The sequence below is a fragment of the Rhinatrema bivittatum genome, chromosome 18 (assembly GCF_901001135.1).
Source record: "Rhinatrema bivittatum chromosome 18, aRhiBiv1.1, whole genome shotgun sequence".
NCBI classification, from domain to species: domain Eukaryota; kingdom Metazoa; phylum Chordata; class Amphibia; order Gymnophiona; family Rhinatrematidae; genus Rhinatrema; species Rhinatrema bivittatum.
In genome coordinates, this window is record NC_042632.1 from 36,862,046 (window position 1) to 36,883,723 (window position 21,678).

The 21,678-nt window shown below is 42.0% G+C and overlaps 1 protein-coding gene across 1 annotated transcript in view; it reads right to left on the reverse strand.

Annotated features, from left to right (window-relative positions):
- Positions 1-4,928: 4,928 nt before the first annotated feature.
- Positions 4,929-21,678, reverse strand: part of FAT2 (FAT atypical cadherin 2) — a 130,974-nt gene continuing 114,224 nt past the window's right edge. The window contains exons 21-24 of the mRNA XM_029583345.1: positions 18,655-19,096; positions 16,178-16,331; positions 11,849-12,435; positions 4,929-7,677 (exon numbers count right to left, since the gene is read on the reverse strand). Coding sequence (XP_029439205.1) covers positions 7,169-7,677; positions 11,849-12,435; positions 16,178-16,331; positions 18,655-19,096 — 1,692 coding nt within the window. The 3' untranslated portion in view covers positions 4,929-7,168. The remainder of the gene's footprint in view (positions 7,678-11,848; positions 12,436-16,177; positions 16,332-18,654; positions 19,097-21,678) is intronic.

Genomic DNA, 21,678 nt, shown 5'->3' on the forward strand with positions numbered 1-21,678 from the left:
GTTAGTCTCATGTAATATTAATTAGCACAAATATTTTGAAGAAAAATTGGAAAGAGTTAAAGAATGCCCGTCAACTCAAAGCTGCTGAGAAGTTCACAATTCAGCATCCCGGAAAAGGACAAGCTTGTACTACATGGTCCCAACTGGTCAAAAACCAACTTTGGTGAAAACCTCTAGATTCCACACTTCCTTATCCAGTGCAGAATATTTAGGGCTCTCTTTTCACTTAGCAGATTTTACCTCTCTCCGTTCAGTGTCTTTGCTTTATCCGTCATTGTTTATTTTCTCTTAGTGGTCTCAAATTGGATTTCTAACCAGGATCTGTCTGTTTTAATTAACGTCTTTCCAGATTGTTTCATTCTTCGAGTCCGTAGAGGCTTGGATATTTCCTTTTTATTCCTCTTCACATGAAAATGCGAAAAAAGCTTTTCTTGTTCTTTTTTTTTTTTCTTCAGTGATTCTGACAGCGAAGCGATCTCGTAAGCCATAAAAAGTTCAGTCCTCTATGTGTCTACATTTCCAGGAAGATGACTTGTGCATTCCTTCAATGCAAAGTTATTTTGGTTTACTTAAGACCTTTCCAGTTTTCTCATTCTATCCACAGGTTGAATGGGTGCAGGGAGTCACAGAAATGGAGTTTCTTGACTGTAAAATTAAGTTCAAAGAAGACCCGCTGTAAGCTACTTTGCTTGAACTTCAATAATGTAAAGGATTGATCTGATGAAAATTTCATTTTACGCTCCCAGGGTTCTGTAGCCAGCAGCAGGAGCACAGCAGAGGGTCCAGACTAAACTTGCACTTTTCCATTCCCATGGTCTTCCCATCTCCGAAATCATTCATCTCATCTTGTTTCCTCCACCGCCCTCCTCTTCTGCTGCTGAGATCCTTGTTACAGTTCATCATTAGTCAGGAGAAATACTACAGCCAAGTTTTCACCAATCTCCCAGCCTGGGCTAAACTTTCCCTGCATGATTCTTAATCCCACAGATCTCCTGCAGCAGGATCTTGCCATACTGTTTTCTACCTTTTTGCTTCCCCTTCTGTTTTCAAGGTTAATTCAGGCTTCGGTCACAGATTAAAATGTTTATTTCTCCTTTTTTTTTTTTTTTTTTTTTTTAAATCTTAGATTTTAGGAAGCAAGCCTGGCTTCCAGTTTCTCTCTCGCTCTTGATTGCCCCCTCCTCTCTGTATTTATCTAAATGTGATTTTCCATGCTTTGGGACATGCTTTCACAGCATCAGTGTCATTACTAGGTCACTGGAATAGCGTCTGATGCTCGGCAGCTGCCTATGTTTTCATTTGTATTCTAACCTGCGGCAAATACAGTGCAAAGCTGTGCATTAACCCATTCCCTTCCAGAAGCTGGGCAATATTAAAATTATTCCATACCCATATTTCCCTAGCTCTGCACTCCCAAGAATGTTAGGGACTCTCCTTCCCCCTTCAGCTGCCTGCTCTCTTCAGATCTTTTGATACAAATGTTTAAAAATGAAACACTTAAAATATTATAAGGTCTCAAGAACAGTGAAATGTGTGTGTGGTGGGGGTTCATTGACTATAGAGATGTGAATCGTTTATTGTGTTCGTTGTGTTCTTCGTTTTTCGGCCGCCACAGGAAATGTCTATTTTTTGCGGTTTGGGTTTATGGCACCGAACAATAACTATTGGTTTGCTTTATTGCCATTTTGCAAACTGCTTAGTGTGATGACAGAAGCACATGCCAGTACATACCCATGGCAGAGAGCTGTTGTCCTTTGTGATGACAATGTGTTCTTCAGGGGATAAGGAAATGGCATGAGATTATGGTAAAAAACCACAGAGCCTCTGCAGTGGTGACTGGTGGATCCTTCCGGTTCTATTGGTGACATTTCCTATATCTCTCTTCAGAGTTGCAAATCTTTCCCAGCTCAGATTAAAATAACATTTAGCAACTTGTGACTCAAAATCAATAATCTCAAGAGGATTCAAGATGGTGCTCAAAAAGTAGCACCTGATTCCTGATCTCCTTAGGCAAAGTTACCTTTTGTTGTTTAGAAGGTACCCAGCAGAGATCTATTATAGCATTGGTAGTTTGCAGCTCAAGTCCAAGATCTTTCTTGAATGTCCCCCTTGTTGAAGAGCAGGGATTGGCTTCACGACTGGATACAGAGATGTCCCTCAGTCTTGAGGAATCTGTACTGCCCCCTTGCCCAGGAACGGTGATGCGTGCTAAGCTCATCAGCCTAGTGGCTATCTCACAATGTGAGATTTATGCCGTGCCTGCAGGAGGTACTAACTACTTCTATTTGGGACTTGGCTGTTTCCATCGATGTCTATTCTAATGTCAGGATACTACCCCTTCAGGAACATACTGATGATGTTTCAGTGACTGCGGAGCAGTGATGGGGTCCACCTCACAAAGAAGGAGCACAGCATCTTCCAACACAGACTGACAAACTTACTGAGGAGGGCTTTAAGATAGCCAGGAATGGGTGAGCAAAATCCTAAGGTAAGTAAAAGATTAAATACTTGTATAAAAACTGGAAAAAAAGGGTAACATCTGGAAAGATACCTACACCAACGCTCGCAGTATGGGAAATAAAGTCCCCAATCTAGAGGCAATTATGGAAGAAGCTGATTTGGATGGAATGGATATTATGGTTACGAGGTACATGAAAAACATGACTGAGATATAGTTATATTGGGCTACAATGTAGTAAAAAAGGACGGAGTAGGAAAGAAAGAAGGAAGCGGGATATAAAAAGAATATTAAAGCAACAGAGGTGCAGGGCTTATGAGGTAAGGAGGAGAATACTGTGGCTTAATCTGGAAAGAGGGAATGGTAGAGACCTCCATCACAGACAGAAGAAATGGATAGAAATTTAACGGAGGATATTCACAAAATTGCTATGAAAGGGCGGAGGTGTTATTTCTAGGGGATTCCAATCTGCTGGGTGTTGATTGGGACACCCTGGCTACAGTGTCTTCTAGAAGCAGGGAGATCCTGGTCATGGAACGCACAGGGAAGAGGGCGATACTGACCCTGCTGCTGACCAGTGGGGACAGTATCTCTGATGGTGTAATGGATGATCATCTGGGATTCAGTGATCTCTGGAGGGTGTGGTTCACAGAGTGCAGGAGATGAAGGTTCATTCAAAGGCGAGGGTCTTAAACTTCAGGAAATCTAACTTTGTTAAAGGGGGGGGGGGATACCTCTAGGAGTCATTAGCTGGATGGGAAGGTCCTAGGGAAAGTAGATCAGTGGACAAAACTAAATGAAGAAATAAGGGCCAACTGATCTTTCTAAAGAAGCAGCTGAAAAGGTAAAGGAGAAAAGGTTAGCGTTCATTAAGTTCAAGAGGTGACGTCTGGCAAAGGTAAAAGAAGCTGGGAAGGCAGTCAGCAATGCAACAATTCAAATGGAAGAAAAAATAGCAAATCTGTTAAAAAGAGGGGGGGGCAAGACGTTTCTTTTTTTTTTTTTTTACACGTGTTAGTCATAGGAGAAAGGGTAAAGGCATTGTGAGACTCTGAGGTGACGGGGAGAAACAAGCAAAATTACTTAAATACTGAATTTCTTCTGCATTCATCTGAAGTCAAAGCGTAGACAAATGTTTTTGTTTCATTTCCAACAAAAATAAGAAACGATTTTGTGAACCTTGCATTTTTGGGAAATAAAGTGCACTATTAACGTATAAGTGCACCCTATATGTAAATGGAATGCACTCTTTCCGAATAGTGTTCCCTAATTGCAAATAGGGCATAATATTTACTAATGGTGGATCCCCCAAACAAAAATAACCCTGAACATGAAAAACAAAAAAAAAAGAACCAAGACGAAAAGAAATTTGGGTTCCCATACCTAATATTTCTCTTTGGTGTTCATGGTACACAATGAATGTAATAAGATAACACAGTAAATGTGATTTTTTTTTTTGACCTGTAAAAGTACCTTCTAGGTACACCTGGCCAGAACCTACATCACTAAACATTTGTATGTATTTTTATGATTTAATGTAACCGAAACTTAATGGCACCGGTTAGAATGTTCTATAGTACGCTTACTCCAAACTTACTTATGTGCCTACATGTAAACCGTTGCGATGGTATATAACTTAGCGACGGCATAGAAAAGACTTTAAATAAATAAATAAAATAAATTAAATTAAATTAAATTAAATTAAATTGTGGAAGGGCCAGGAGCAGGATCACATAAAACTAACACAAGATTGGAAGCAAGGATGTCGTTAGCTCTGGGCCCATGGATCCCATGGTCGGACCCATGTGCCGGATTTATGCGCGCAGGGCTTTTAAAATCCGGCCCAGTGCGCGCACATGAACACCCGATTTTATAACTTGCGCAGGCGCACGCAAGTTATAAAATCAGAGGTCGGCGTGCGCAAAGGGGTGCACAGTTGTGCACCTTGCGCGTGCCGACCTGCGCTGCCTTCCCCGTTCCCTCCCTCTAACCTGACCTTCCCCCCCCCCCAAAATGTTTATCTTACCTTTTGCACCTGCCAGCAGCCCGCCGGCACACGATCCTCCCACAGAGCAGCAATGGCCGCTCTGTCAGAGGCCTCTGGACCGCCCTGTCCACACCCCGCCCCTTTTTGCAAGGCCGGGGCTTTACGTGCTTTGCCGGGCCTTTTTAAAATAGGCTCAGCACGCGTAACCCTTTTAAAATCCGGCCCTTATCTATTCATAATTTATTTTTTTTTTTTTTTTACAAAGTTATAATTAGTCTTATATTCATACAGTTATTATGTTATATTGTAAAGCTCTTTGCTGAATTAATGTTTGAATGTAAACCGAGGTGATGTTTCTTACGGACCCCGGTATATAAAAATCCTTAAATAAATAAATAAATTCATTCATTTATCTGTTTATATATATATATATGCCCATCCCTGTTTTAAAGTATGTAATGATAGAAAAAAGAGGCAAGGAACTGAGATAAAAATTCTTTATTGCTTACCAAAAATAAAAAATGGCTGAACTCTCATAGAGAAACAATACTTTCAAATGCTCAAGGAAAATGCATATTACCCATATTAAAAAAAAAAAAAGTCACAGCATCCACATGAAGGCAAGTGATGCAAAGGATGGCAGGTAGACCAATGCACCCCATCACGTGTACATGCACACGCACCAACCCACATACACAGATGAAGACCACCCGACTCATCCAGCCTGCCCATCCACATCTCCTGCTCAGCTATTTATAGCCCATGCCTTTCCCTCAGTGCCGATACTGTCCTTGTCTCCTGCAGGAGGCTGTTCCATGTATCTACTGCCCTTTCTGTATAGAAATATTTCCTAAGATTATTCCTAAGCCTCATCCTTGACCCTCCCCCCCCCCTTCCTTCCAAAGCCTCCTTGCTGTTGAATCATCATTCCTTGGGTGTATTTAAGTTTCTCTATTATATCTCCCCTTTCCTCCAGAGGATGCATGTTTAGTTGCTCACAAATTCAAGAGTGACACCACAGGACTGCATTGCACGCTGTACCGCAGGTGGATCTCTTCATTGTGATGTAGGTCGAGCTGGGAGTTAAGTGAGACAGGGTAGGTGCTGCAGACTTTTGCCTTGGCATTTTATCAACACAGTAATATTTATTATTTATAAAATAAAATATTGTCAATGTTCATGGCTGTGCAAGATAAACCACATCAGTACTTCAGCAGGTTTGCCTTGTATTGCCCCCAAGCTGGAACCCAAAGAGCTTATGTATCTTACTGAAACCCATGCAGTGCCCTCGCTGGTGGTGTACCTTGCCCAAACCAATGGTGCCCCTTTACGTATTTACAATAATTCTTGCAGTCTAACACACAAAACATTGGCTTTTCACTTTCTGAAGAACCATTGCAGGCTTTGCCTTTATCAGTGAGCCGAGCTGGTGCGATTTCAACTTGGCTGTCCCTTCTGAATATAATCCTGTGGACAAACACTATAAAAAATGGCAGTCTCCAGTCCACAGTGACAAATTTCTCCTCTCCACCCTCCCAGGAAATCCTGAGGCCCGCTCGCCCTCACAGCTGTCCATCGTTCCTTTAGTTTAATGTAACTGGTTAAAATATGCGCTAGTACTCAATACCCAAAGAGACTGACCCAGGAGGTCCCAAAAGCTCACATACTACATGTTGTTGTTAGGTTAAGCTTTGGCCCTTACTTGGCCAGTTAACAAAGCTGGGTTTAATTAAAGCATGCTGGTTCCGTTAGAGTAATTTTATACTGCTTGCATTCCAACAAGAAAGAAACTCAATCCATCATTTCACTCTTGCCCTCTATGTGATGCCTCCCATTTTGGGTGTCCATCCCACAATTTCAAGATCACATCTGATGGTGGCTGCAAGCCATGTCGAAAACTGCCATGCGATTCTGGGTTTTCTATTTCTAGCCTCATTAAAAACATGATTATGGACCCTGCGGGACAGTGCTGTGAGGATGCCGCACTTTTCCATTCACAGCCTGTAACCATTCAATTGGCACGGAGAGGGGCAAGCAGTTAACGGGTTTCTCCCTACTTGTCTGTCATAAAAAGTGTGGAATAGCTAATCAGATGTGCTTTACCAAAGGCTGGTAAAGTGATAGTCTGCATTTTCCGGCAACAAGACAGACCAAGTAGATAAGGACACATGAGTGCAGAATTTTGACCCTTTAAATGATGCATGATCTGCTCTGAAAATCTTCCACTTCTCCTTGGGTAACAAACCATTTCTGTGGTCTGGGTAGCAAGATGGCACATTAGAGTCTGAATTCCTAGACTAATCCTAAGTGTAATCCTTGTAATAATATAGTAAGGTTATAGCATGAACAGTATGAGAGGCGCAGATATTCAGCAAAAGGAGATCTTGCTTTAGTTCTGGAACCTTAGCAACATGAACGTTCCATGTCCCTTATTTTTCCGGTCCTCACGCTCCACTTTAAGGTTCTCCCAGCAGATTTCTACGTCTCGGTTGTAGAAACGCTTTGAAAGAACATGTTGCAGATACTCAAGGGACAGCCGAGACGAGCTTTACGATACAGCTGCCATTGTAGAAAACATCAGTGCTTTCCCATTGTGAATAGCTGGGAAGGGGATGCGTGGGCAAACAAAGTTACCCTCGGCTGAACGTTTACAACTTTTCCCCCCCCTCAGTACCTTGCCTTCACTGGCTAAGTTTCCACCACTCCCAAGTGCCATTTTCCATTTAAAACATCACTTCCTCGCTACTTCCATAATCACTTTCCACCAAATCAGAGCCCTCGGGGGTTGGAGGCGATAGTGGAAGAGTTCTGATGGCCGAGGTCACCATCTCGCCGTGCGCGTAGGAAGGGTGAGCCACACTGAGGCGCACGTTAACCCGTTTGTAGCTGGCATCAGGGTGGTAATGAGGGCCCTGACTCTCCAGGAGCTGGGAGGGGTAGTAACTGATGGCGGTGTACTCGTTCTGACAGTGAGAAGCCGGAGACTCCAGGGGACTGGAGGACATTAGGTCCTCCAGGCTCTGGTTACTGTAGTGAGGGGAGATGGGGGCTCGCTTGTTGCTGTGGTCCAAGGGGAAAGGGAATCCACCGTAAAGTACTACATCCGAGTCTCTGGGAGGAGGAGGGATGGGAGGAGGACGATCAGGGTTCTGCATAATCTCATAGCGAGGATAATCCTGTAGGGTTGATGGATGGTAGCCAGATGACCAGTAGGCAGTTTCTCCTGGGTATGCTGTAATCAAAGCAGAAATTAAAATGTTAGAATTATTACTGAGAAATATGTTATTACAATTATTTGATGTTTTTATAACTTCATCAAGAATTACAGATTTTATTTTTTTTTAAAAATGTATATTTTGCTACATACAACAAAACATCAACATTTAAGTAAAACATAACCATCACATAATACAATAATTACTAACCTACGTTTAAAAAATCAAACTTGTTAACTTTGTCTAAAATAAATTTAAAATGAATGCCTGTTTATACCATCTCTTCAACAAATGAGTTAGAGGTGATGCCTTTTTGTTGGACTAACTTAATTCATTTGTGACTTCTGAGAGTTATGCCCTCCTCATCAGGCCAGTACAAAACAAGCTAAGGAAGAGATTGTCCTAATGTACAAATAAACTGGAATCCAACCTTTAATTAACTTGAATTATATTTACACAACCTCTTCCATAGCTCAGTTTGTATTAACATGAGGGATGGAGAAGAGATCTCAAGAGTTAGGCAGAAAAGTCTTGTAAGTCCAATAAAAAGCATCACATAATATATTTTGTAGTTATTCATTTTAATGTGTATTATAGTTTTTTAAAGATCTATTTCTTCACAGCCTGTTCTGTTAATGTATTCATTCAGGCTGATTAAAAATAACAACGCATTTTGTTGTTTGGATATTTGGCATTTAAATAGTATTTGTGTTATCTATTATATTGATTTGCTGTCCATGCGTAAATTTCCATCTCCTCCTGTGCATAGGCTTTCGTTTATCTCTCTAAAAAAAATTAAGACTGCATTTGACCTACTAAGCCTTGCTTTTCCTTAGTGGTTAAAAATATCTGAGCAATGACCTTGAAGAATGACATAGCAGTCAGATCTAGCCAAGCTCTGAAGGTGAGCTAAAATGACTTCTTTTTATTGATGGGTTTGGTTTACAAAATACTAAGTGCAGGTTAATAACTCTTTGGTTTCATCTATTAAGTTTCTGCAACCTTATGGTCAGAGATTTGAAGAGGTTCAGTGGGGTAGAGCAGTTTTCGAAAGATTTTACTCTGATAACTAAGCAGTAAAATCAGGGGCTGAAAATTGCGCCCTGCCCTTTTTGTAGATAAAAATACTTGCACCAAAAAAGGGGCAAGGGCCAGTGTGAGAAGGGGTGGAGCCAGCAGAAAGCATGTGGGGGTTTCGTTTTGAATCACGGTGCCAAATTTGCAAAGCAGGTGCAAAGTCTGTAGATAGTAAAGTGCCTGTGGCAGCAACTGGCCTGCTTATTTCCAGAGAAAAACTATACAGGGAGCTTCCCTTTCAAAATACGCTTGCAGTCCTGCTGGTCCAGTGTAGCAGTGGCCTTCCAAACACAAGAGGAGGACAGTGGACTTTCAGGAGCCTATTTGCTCAGAAATGAAATAACTTAGTCTCAGGTCAGACCCAATGAATGCTCTATACCCCAAGCTCCTCCAAGGAGATATTTATCCATTTCTTATGTTAAATCATGTCTGCAAGCCTCTGCTCTGAAGTGGTTTGCTACCAGAATAGTACGGAAAGATGGAGGGAATATTGGCAGAACCATATGAGACCTTGACATGATGACGATTGCGGGTGAAAGAGGGGGGTGCTGTTCAAGGATTATGCCTGAAATTGCTTGGGTACTGCAGATTAGAAGTGCATGGGCAAAGGTCTGTGGGACGGTGAAAGAACTGCAAAGGTTGGGGTTTAAGAAGTTGATATTAGGGATGGGCCAGCCCCAACATTTTCGGTTTGCTTTGTTTCTTAGTTGTGGGGATTTTTTTTTTCATATTAGCTTCAGATCTTTTAATTTTTTATTTAGGTTTGTTTTGTTTTCAAACCAGGAAAAAAAAAACCAAAACATTAAATTAGAAAAGCCCTGAAACAAAAAATAACTAAAATAAAAAAACTGAACGACTAAAAATGAATAAATAAATAAATAAATTTAAATGGGCCTCCGGCAGACTCAGATGGGTAGTCCTGGGTCAGAAAACTGTCTGGGTTGGGACTGGCCCAGTTCTGCTGCTGAAATAATGAGACCGGCTGCTTGGAGTGACATCACAGGTGTCTTCCACCAGTGCAGTTGGCCAAATTTTGCTATCCATCCGTACATTTCCATTTGGAAAAAATCCAAAATGGCCTTGTTCATTCCATTTGTTAAAAAGGAATGCATGCCCCCAAGTTGATATTTAGCAAGCTGGTGAGAGAGGATAATTATTACCCGGATAGTCAGTGAAATGTAACTGGGTAAGTGCTCTGCTGAATAAACCCAGATGCAGTTATTCAGATAACTTTGGGACAGGCACTTTTCCAACCGGCCTTACCTTAGCTGGGCAGTGATGCCCCCAGAACCCCTCTCCTTAACGGGCTACATTTTTAGCCAGTTAATGGGTGGAAATCTTCATATGGCAGGTTTTGTCCGGGTAACTCAAAATGTTACCTGGAAAAAGCCTTTGAATGTTGGCCTCGAAGTGAATGGAGAGCCATGCGAAGTGCTCTGGGGTTTCAAAGGGGGTAAATTGCCAGAGTTGTCTGGCACCTGAAATAATGGCAGACACTGAAGTGCTGACTTTTTTTGAAACTACCACAGCCTCAGGATGATTTCATTGATGATTTTATCGTAACTGCTTGGGGTGTTAATGAGGCTTAGGGATACTTTGTTTTTACTTTAGCAAATGGAAAAATAAAAAAATCTAACTAAATATTAGGGATGGGCAAGTCAGTTGACTCTCTCAGACACCAGTCACTAGCAACTCTCTGTCATCTGAGGGAGCCTTTTAGGCCACCTCCATGGTGGGAATGGCTTGCCTCTGGGGTGAGTCACTCCTTTGGGAGTGACTGGGGTTTGGGACTCGCTGATATTTCTAGGCAATGGGATATTTTAGTGTACAAATTACAGTATTTTAGTGTATTTACTCTGCTGCTAATTGCTTTATTATGTATATTTTTATATTATGCTTTGTAGTTGTAGGCTGTGGTTTATATTTATCGTAATGAAATATGAAAGGAGTGATGTGTCCCCATTGGGGGATGGGGAGGGCTGCTTTTGGGATTGTTTTCATTATTTGGTATGTGTTAAAATACATCAGTGCGGCATCGGATATCTTAAAGGACGAAATCCCCTTTGGGTCCTCCTGTGGGAGAACAGCATGGTATATAAGCCTGCAGAAGGTCTGACAACCCGGTAGACTTTATCTATGTGCAAAGTGCCGTATGTCTGTCCAGTTTACTACTCAGTCATTAGTCTCAGAACACAGAGCCAGACTTGCAAACAAAAACCCATCTAGCTTCTTTCTGCTGTATCACCAATACTTAGAATCTCCTTCTCCTCTGATGATGATGACGACGATGGACAACACAATGGCAAGATTAGTTTTTGTGGGGGGGGGGGGGGCAATTTTTAAAAACGATGCGAAAGTGTTGCAAAGTCAAGGGGGAAAATACCCATGGCCTGTGCACCAATTTTCAAAAGAAAAAAGTAGGTGCGTACTTTCCCTTTGAAAATGTCTTAGGGGAAAAATTACCCAGGGAGATAATGTGCCTCTATTCCGTGGATACTTTTTCCCTGAAAAACAACATCTTGCAAAGCCCTGCGTGCTATTACTACCTCTGACCTAACCCCACGCTTCGGATCCCATCTACTTTTACTGTGGGTAAAAGTATACCAGTCGTTGATCCACGTGCAGGCTTTTATCCACATACAGGGGAAGCAATTCTCAAACAGCTTTTTCTTTTATAATCCAGGTAAATGGTAAAAAGCATTTTACCTGCGGACATCAAGGCTTTAAAAATTGCTCCTTCTGTTTAACAGGTAAAAATACATGCGCTGTTCAACTACGCGCATACTTGTACCCATAACGGTGGTTCTGAGGGCAGTGTACGGTGGAGAATTTAACAATACGTGAAGTTTTGATTATGTAAAACTATGCATGAATGTTTGTGCCGAAAAAATAAGCTGCAAAGAAAGCAGACACAAATTTCTGTGAGTACTTTTTCGTTGAGCAATTACAGTAAAAAAGTACACGCAGAGTTTGTTCGTAGGTGCCCAGTATCCAACATTAGCAAAAAAATCTTTTTTCTGTCTGGCAAACTGAGTAAATATAAGTTAAAAGGAATGAAGAATTTTTATGTTTATAGAATTGGGCGACATTGATTTATTAGAAGAAACTGACCGAATTCTTCACCCTCCCAGGTGTTCTTGATGATGGATTCATTGTCAGAGCTGGAGGGTGGTGCAGGCGGGAGGTTGGGGGCCACACTACACACTACTGTCACTCTCTGTTTCTGAGCCTTGCCTGAACCAAAGGTGATGAACTCCGGTCCATCCGGCTGTTTGTGGTGACTGGCCATGTCCAGATCATTCTGTGACCTCCCGCTTAAAATGTTCAGTTCAATGGGTGGCACGGCCGTCTGAGTGTCCACCCCAACGTTCTTAGACAATTCATTTTTGGCGACAACGTCAGGATCCTCCTTGGCAACAGGCTTGTGGGTCTTGATTTGGCGGCAGATGCGTTTGCGTAGTAAGACGAATACTGCCACTAATATAAGGATACCCACAATGCCGACTAAAATTTCTGCTATTTCTTGGGGTCCAGACACCAAGCTGGAGACTTTGTCGCCCGATGTTATCACTACTTCACAAAAATGACCCTTGTAACCTTCGGTGCAGTTACAGTACAAGGCATTGGTACCGGTCTTCATGCAGCGGCCAGCATTCAAGCAGGGTTTCTGCAGGCATCCCGTAGCATCTTCCTCACACCTGTAGAAGGAAGCAAGAGTCAATAAGTCCTAAAGAAGCTTCATAAATACAATGGAATCTTCTTGTGTATACACTTGGGAAAAAATATGCATAGATCCCATACTACATGTATTGAGAAAACATTTCATTATAACAAATGGAGAAACTGTCGGAAAGTAAAGATTTGATGTTAAGGCTTCATACATTTTCACCAGCCCACTATGAAGTTATGGACAGTGACCTAATTGTAGCTAAGGAAATCATTGATGCTGGAATCAGGATTTCTACTTATTGACTACTACTTGTAGTACAGCACCGTTTCTCAGCTAACTGTCATGGCTGCTCCAATCTAACTTAGATTTATTTCTCAAATTTAGTATAACTGCCCAGTAGTTGCTGCTGATATGGGAGTAAATAGCTTCTATTCAGGGTTGGCCCATGCAAGAGACATTCATTCATTCTTGTACACTAGAGCAAACAGGCGTTATCAATTAATATTATAAGAAGTATTAGATTATGTCATACAGTTTGAAGATTTGTTTGTTTTACACAAGTTGAGCAGACATTCAGGCCGATGAACTGTTGGTGCACGTTAAATGGGTGCTCACAATTGAGCACCCGCTCTCTTAACACGCGGGGATCCACCTCTCCCGGGCACCTGATTTAATAATTAAACTGACTGCCACAGTAAAAAAAAAAAAAAAAAGGAGGCGCTAGGGAAAATTTTGTGTCCCTAGCACCTCCTCGGCTCCAATCGGCCCACTGCACCCAGGAGAGGTGGCTGGCAGTGGATTAGGAAAATGGCGCTCAATTTTATGAGCATTCAATTCCCTAACCTGTGCACAGCCATGGGTTAGGAAAATGTTTGTCCATTATTTGAGTGTCCCTTTTCCTAACCTGACTGCTGGCCCACTTTAAAAAAAAAAAAAAATTTTTTTATAGGGTTCTCCTTTTTCAGTTCCTCCGACTTATTGCCATGATATTAAGTCTGAGGAACTACAGAAAAGCACTGGGGGTGATGGATGACCGTCCAATCGCATGTTGAGCTGTGCACTACGGCCAGCCCATGGTATTGCATCAGCCTGAGAAAATGATTTGCAATCAACTGGGGTTAAGCAACAGTTCTTTGACTTGATGGTACATGGGAGAGCAGCATTTTATCTAAGTTCTATAATATATGCTATCAATTAGATATTAGAGACCACTGTTCAGCACCTTTTATAAATATAATCAACAATTATTGGCAAAACAAAAGAAAATACTGTGGGTGATAGCCAAAAAAACCTTTAACACGGAAGATGTGAACCTAAAGTAAAAACCCAGTTATCCAGCATGCATGGAAAATGGGCTCTGCAAGTTAATGAAATACCCCAGTCATCTGAGAGGCTGCTTCTCCAGCTGGCAGCAGCCTGGGAACAGGAAGGGGAGGGAGTGAGGCCGGAGTTACTATTCTTCCTGAATCAACCTTCCCCCTTCCTCTAATTCCTGGATGAGATGCCCTGAGCCTTCCAGATTGCTACGTGTGGGATAATGGGGCTTTCACTGTACATCCAAAGTACAGAGAAGTAAACCATTTTTACAGCTGGTAGTAGCAAATTTCTCACTGTTTATTCCCTTCTTATTTATTTAGCAAGATGTGTTATTCCTCCTTTTCCTTTTGAAGTTAAAATGATCAGACATTTTGGAACTAACCAAAAAAAATAAAGGACTCAGAGACCTAGGTTTCCTATCAAATTATGAGCCATAATATTATATTTCTTGTTACTTTCTGATCACACATCAATCCCCAACGCATCCCCTTTCCCCCTATCGTTGGAATGACTTTCATGAGTCACTTATTGCAGTCACACTGTTATACAGAGTTTCTGGTAGTATTACTTTCTGCTCACTTTAAATTCTGACCTGAGGAAGAGAGGTTTAGTCAAGAAATGTAGTGTTAGTCTAATAAAAAGGTATCATCTTCTATATATATTTGTAGAGATCTCCTGGGTCTCCAGTAGATGTCCCTAGCTCAGGCTTTGAGTAGGACATGAGGATGGGAGCCTAAACCATTCCAAATCTGCACCTCCTCTAAGGATTGCTGAGGGGGGGGGGGGGGTCTCCTACCTGCTTAATTGCATTTTGGTTTAGTCTTGGTGTGGCTACCAATTTCAGGCCCCCACAGCTAGACAGCTGGGAGGAAGGGAAAGGCCGGTCCTTGGCCCAGTATCCAACCAGTCTGCCAGGGTTTGTCTCAGGTGTTGTGAGAAATGGATTTTGCAAGGGTGGATCCCTGGTCCTGCCTTTGGAAGAATTTTTCCCCCCTTCATGGAGAAAGTCAGGAAAAAAGAAGAAGATCTACGGCTCCCATCCTACAGAATGGAGGGGGTGGGGAAGCAGTGGAAGATTTTTGTGGGGGGTTAGAGAAGCTTTTTGTTACTTTTGTGTTAGGAGGAAGTTTTGCCACCCTTCTTGTCCAAGAGAGGGAGCAAGGATTTCATCTGTTGCTGCAGTTCGGGATTTTCTAACCGAAAGATCCAGTAAAAAAACCAGGGGAGAACAGGAGAAGCCCCAGTCCTGTACTGGGAACCTGGATTCCACCACCTGGAGGGAGAAGGTGTTCCTAATGCCTGCCACCCTGAAGGTCACTCGCTCAAAGGAGCAGGACTTGAGATCAAGTTTGCAACGGGAAGTTTAGAGTGCCAGATGATTGAAGATTTATGTTACAGTAAAGTTTGATTTGGAACATCCCACTTGAGTGTCCGGCGCATTTTGGGGCATCGACACAGAATACAGAAGGTTGCATTGGTTATTTACACTCAAGAAGGGAAGAAAGTGAGCATAATAAACATTCCCCCTGTATGCATTGGGCTCTGGAGGTTTATCCTCTCCCCACTCAAAAAAAGCCAAGCCTGGGGTGAAAGGACTAAGGATGTGCAGAGTCAAAAAAAAGTTGGTTTGGTTCATAGTCATTCATTAGGTTCATTTGAAACATTCAATGAGAGAATGCTCTATTGACTTCACTGTAAGGAAAACACAGGCCTCGTCATTTACTAACAGTATTTCTAACTTGCAGTCACAGAGGTAAATGCTACAGCCACCAAAAATGAGCATTCAGTTTTATAATATATCTTGAAAAATCACACCGTATTCACTCAGCAAAAATCTTATTTCATAAGGGGACCATCACAAACCCACGCTAAGGTTACTTAATAATGATTTTTCTCCTTCATAGCATAATTGGGACCGTTTTAAGCACTGATCTATTATGCTTATGTTCTATATACTCTTGTGCAATGTTTTATACATTTTTATCTTGCACATAAAAGTAAAATGCACGTGAAAACTTCCCTGTATCTTTTTAGGGAAAAGACCGATTTTCTTTGAAAAATGAGCATGCCCCCAAAGAAAATTGGTCTTCTCCCTACAAAAAAAATTAAAATGTTTGATTTTTTTTTCAACTATTGCACAGCAAAATAATAAATGAAACAAAAAGCAAACCGAAAAACATATAGATAAAACTTGTAAAAGAACTTAAAATGTTTTATTGAATTTCTTTTGCAGATTTTTGTAGGCATGATTTGCTCTTATAACCAAAACAACATTCCCATCTGCTGGAAAATCAAGGAAGTACAAGAGGGGCCTATTCATAGGATTTTGGTTGCAACAGGACCCCATTCCCACTCTCTCCGAGTATTCTAGCTTGGACTGGGGTACCAGGTCCTCCTCCTCTCTGTCCCTCCCTTCCCGACTGCCCCACCTGTCTTCCTCCCTCTCTTATTACCTTTCTCCCTGATACTGGAGTGGGCAGCTACAGGCGTAACCTTTGGGTGTGGAAACGCAGGTCCCTCCATGGAAGCAAGGCTGGGAGTCACATGGCTCGTCCCCGAGTTCACAATGCTGGCCTGCAAAGGAGGGGGGGCACATGCAGGTGTAACCTAGAGAGACAAGAGCGAGAGAGAGCACGAGAGCTTAATACAACACAGCAAGAAGCTTCGGTTACCCATAACGAAGGGACGCAGGCTCGCATACCCTAGAACCGGGAGCGTTGTTTCCAAAAAAAAAAAAAGGTAAACTGCAACTGAGATTGGGTTTTGAAATCTCCAAGAAATAGGTGCAGAATTTTTTTTTTTTTTTTACCTCCCTGAAAGCTTAAGGTGAACCACAACGGTTGGAGTTATCTTTTCTACGATACTGACCAATTGCAAGAATTTTTGAAGTGTTATTTCAAGCGATCCGTACAAACGCATGGCTAGGGATGCTGTGGAAGGTATGGGGGGTGGATGTTCCAGAACTGAGTCATCAAAACCTTTCTTGTCCACCACAATGGTTCCAGCTTTCATCAAGCTCATTTAGCTAAGTTATTGCTCCCTTAAATGAACATTTTGCTAACCCCCCTTCCCATATGGGATTACAGCCTATAAGTCACTATGGGTATAAATGATTTAGTCTCCAGATAGTTTGCATTCTTTTGATTGAGTTTAACAAGATTTGTCTATTATTACTTTTATCCTGCTTCCTCATTTTTTGGATGGGTCTGCTTTTTTTTTTTGTCCTATTTGATATCAGTAATATGAATAAACATATGTAAAGAGCTTCTTAGTATACAGGTTTACTGAATATTGTTATGTTATTTATGCATCCATTAATTTGCTTGCTATGTTTTGTGAATATTTTTTTCAAAGGTGTCAATGGGATTACAATTCCAACTGTATTTAATCAAAATTTGGAAAATTAACCATTAAAAACGGTAAAGCAAGCAAACCCAGGGCTCACATACCCTTAAATCTACAAATTATGCACCATGACTTTATAATTACTGAAGTAAACCCAAATGCTTTCACTACTGGTCTCAAGCAGTGCCCCCTGGCGCCTATGATTCTGCATTTAGGGAAACAGTGCATAATTTACAATCTGACAGAGAGTCAACAAACATGAAGCTTATTCAGCCATCTGAAGGACGCTACAGTGCTACGGAGCTGATTTAACAGGCTTCTGTCTCAGCCCTTGCAAATTATCTCTCTGCGTCATGTTCCAGCCTCTCCCTTCCAAGGCAGTTTGAGGAGAAAGAGAGGGGCAGGGTGAGGCTGAGGATGGAGCAGACACGACCCAAGCCACATGCACGTTCTCCTGTGCCCACTCTTCTTGCCTATGTCCCTGTCACCTGCCCTCCACCTCAATGGCATTTAGCATTCACCCCCTCCATGCTTCCAGCATTCACTTGCTCCTCAAATTTGTCCACAGCATGCAACTCTTTCCTCATCACTCCTCCAGAATTCACTCCCTCTTTATCACTCTCCCAGCATTGCTCCCTCCCTATGACTTAGCACACCCCAGCATTCACCTTCTCATCACTCCTATTCCTTTTCATGCTTCCTCCAGCTTTTTCCTGTTCCTCACCAAGCTCCAGCATGCATTTTTGTCATCTCCCTTTCCCAGCATTCACCTCCTCTCTCACCTTCCATTCCTCCTTTACCCCTCCCCTGTATTCATCGCTTCTTCATCACTCCTCCACCAGCATTCACCCTTTTTCAACATCATCCTACTCCAGTATTCAGCCTCTTGCCAGCCTTCTCAATGACCATTCACCTTCTCCTCTCTATTAGCATTCACCGCCTCCTCACCTCCCCACTAATTACTCACAGCTGGCCCAGTGACTTCCTCCTCTCTTCACCAGTAGTGAGCCTGGAGTTCAGTTCCTGAAGCAGAGAGTAGGTGTTGGGTGTCGGCTGCATTATCTTCCCCCTCCTATCCCCACAGCAACAGGCAGCACATGCGAAGACAGGGGGAAAGGCCGGAAGCAAATAGCAGAAGAACTGTCCAGTGCTCCCTTTATCATGACTGGGGAGGAAGAGGAGAGGTAGCAGAATTGGCAGCTTCCTCCCATCTTACATCCAGCTCTGCCCCTTTTGAACACAACTGGTGAGCAGCGAGAGGGGGCAGTTCAAAAATTGGCCACATAAAAATTTTCCAGGCCGGCTGAACACAGGCCAGTTGACATTTCTAGTTCTGCTGTGGTAACCTATATATACTTATCCCACTATACCACAGGAAGAGGAGGAAAATTCCAGCGTTGGAAGGTTTAGGGGGAGTAGTGGCCACTTAAAAGGGACAGGTGTTTGATGATTAAGTTTTGGTTACTTTAAGAGTTTGTTTTTATGGTATCATTATTCTTTTATAAATTTGCTTTTATATGCCTTTTTTATTTTATGGTATTGTACTGCTGTTTTATCTATCATTTGATTTAGGATATACACTTACCTCCTCCATGAAGCTCAACACAGAAGCCTCCATTTTGGCAGGGGTCACCCATACAGGCACCACCATGGGAACAGCACTGCTTTATGCCCACCTCCTCTATCGCTCCGCCAGCTTTCATCTCCCTGAGCTCTAGGACATCCTGCCCATTGATGCTGATATCATCCAGGCAGCCTCTGAATGCCTGTGATACCCTCTGAAGGTGATGATGGTGGACAAGACCTCCGATGGTCATCTCTTCTTTTGGATGAGGGAGTTCACAGGAAAGGGGCTGGGGCAGGGATATTCTTTCTCCTAAGCCATCAATACAAAGATGAAAGGAGGAACCCTTCACTTCCAGCAGGACTGAGTGCCATGCACCATCGTTCACAAAATGCTGGGAAGAATAGTTCCAATTGGTGCTGCCATTACATTTGGACCTGAAGTAGGGTGCTCCATTAACCAACTGCAAAAAAAGATAAATTAACCACAAATCACTTACATTCTCTTCAGAGAGACTGTGGGAAAAACAGATCTAAATTTACAGAAATCAATATTCTACATTTTTTGTCTGGCTAAGTCTCAGACTTAGCTGGACAAACCTAAGGTTTAAATAAAGTCCCAGCACGGGCCGGCCAAGGTTTAGCTGGATAAGTCATTATCTGGATTAAAAAAAAGGAGGTAGTACGGGTCCATTCTGAAATAGAGCTATGTTATCCGGTTGACTTAGTTGATATTCAGACTTATCCAGATAAGTTAGCTGTTTAACTCAAAGACAGTGCAGTCCTGGGGTGCATGTACCTGACAGTAGTTTTACCAGCTATATTCAGAATTCTTAAAGGTACAGTGGGCTAGCACCTGATCCCCTCCTAACCCTCTAAATTAAAAAAAGATGAGTCGTAGTAAACCCGAGGCCAGCCCCCCCCCCTTCCGTTCACTATATAACATACAAATTCATCGAGCCCCCTCTTACCCCTCCACACCCACTCGCAATCTCAACGGCACCCTCCCCAGCCTCCTCATAATTGCAGACCCCCTCCAAATCCCAATGAAAAGCATGGTACTTTTGTTCTCCTTCCCACACGTAGCATATGCAAACAACGTGTGATTGGTGAATCTATTTGTTATATCAAGGAGGGCGATGACCTTCAACTTTTTTTTAAATATTTTGTTGGAATTAATTTTTTAATCGTAAGATTCTATCAGATCTATATTCAGCAAGCCGGTGAGAGGATAAGTCTTCTGTCCAAGTTATCTGTGACCAGATAACTTGTCACAGATATTCAGCGGAACAAGTCTAAATTTAACCAGATATATTCTGAATATAGCCAAGTAGGTTTAAAAGTATCCAGGTAAGTTTAACCCTAGCCTGCTATTTTCCAAATATAGCTGAGACCCTTAAAACAAACAAAAAAAAACAAACAAACCCATTTCTAGGCATTCAGACTAGTGGGAGGGGGGATCAGTCACTAACACACAGTAAATATTTTGAGAACGTGAAGGAGTGAGGGATTAGATCTGAATGCCCAGGAAGTTTTTTTTGGTTGGTTTTTTTTTTTTAAGGGTCCCAGCTATATTTGGAAAATAGTAAGCTAGAGTTACTGCTTACTATTCTGAATATATCTGGTTAGATTTAAAGTTATCCAGTTAAAGTTAGACTTGTCCTGCTGAATATCTGTGACATTAGCCAGATGCCTTGTCCGCTCATCGGCTTTTGCTGAATTTAGATCTGACTGGAATTTTACGATTAAAACTTAATTCCCTAAGGGAATGGCGAGATCATGTGGCCAGTGTTGATTCCAGCCTTTTATTCCTCTGGAATTTCCATTGTAAAAGGAGGTCTGTCAAAAGTTAGTTTAGCTCATTCAGGAATCTCCAAGCTTTTGATCCATTTCTTCCAAAAATAAAACAACATGGTTAACATGTGTCAGATTCTGAAATGTTCAGTCAAGATACCATTGTGAAAATGCTCCCAGTTCAGGGGAGCACCTCCAGAATTAAGTAATAAGGGCATCTTGGCTTATTATCCAAACATCTGCATGCAACTGCTACCTGCTCCACAACTCTTTCTGATATTAAAAAGCTGTTATTTAATTGTGCCGAATTCCTGAGATCCCCTTTTCCTTTCCTTCCAAAGCCCTGACCCTCACTGTACAATCAGTAAGATGCATCAGAGGGAGGGGTATATAGTGCTTTCTTTTATGACTATCCCAAACTGATTGTACAGCTTGCGGGTGGAGAGACAGAGAGGAGGTATTTGTGAATTCTCCTCCTTCTTCCACAACCTGAATAGCAGAGAAATTTCTGGTGCATTGCTAAATCTGTTACAAACAGTTGTAAAGTTACCAGAGGTCACCCAGTTCAAAATCAATTGAGAGAGGGTTTTTCAGGTCAAAAGTTAAGTTTGCACAGCACTCTAGGGCAATGTAATCATGTTCTCAAAACATTGCATAAACCTTTAAAAGGAAAAAATAACACTGGCAAAATTCCACTTGTTCTACCCATAAACCAATGCGTAATTATTCACATAGCAGCACGAAGATGTTTAGATTGTTCTAGTACCTTACTGAAATATAAAATACAATCTGTGCTGTCATTAAAGGAATGTATCGAAGCACAAAATGACAGACGGGGAGAGGGTAGATCAGGAGGAGAGGACAGGTCATGTTGGTATGGCTGAGTGTGAGTGTGCACAGGTGATCGTGGGGGGAGGGGGAATGACAGGGAATGTGCACAAGACTTTAGCAATTCATAAGACGCCGAATGCTATAGCTCAGCATTCAAACGTCAGTGTTTGGGTTGGCACTGAAATCTTTAAACCTAGCAAGTGCTGTACTTCCACTATTCAGTTTCATTTCAGATTCCTTTCAATCGGGCCGATTCAGTAAAATTTGCGGGAGAAGCGGCGATTGCCTTTCAGCTACAGTACTGTGTGGTCAGAGAGCAGCCCCTATAATGTTTGGGAGATCAAAACAACTGTTGAAGGACAAATGACTAGTTCAGGTCCATTCAACTTGAGGAATATAGCAAAACAACAAAAACCCCCTC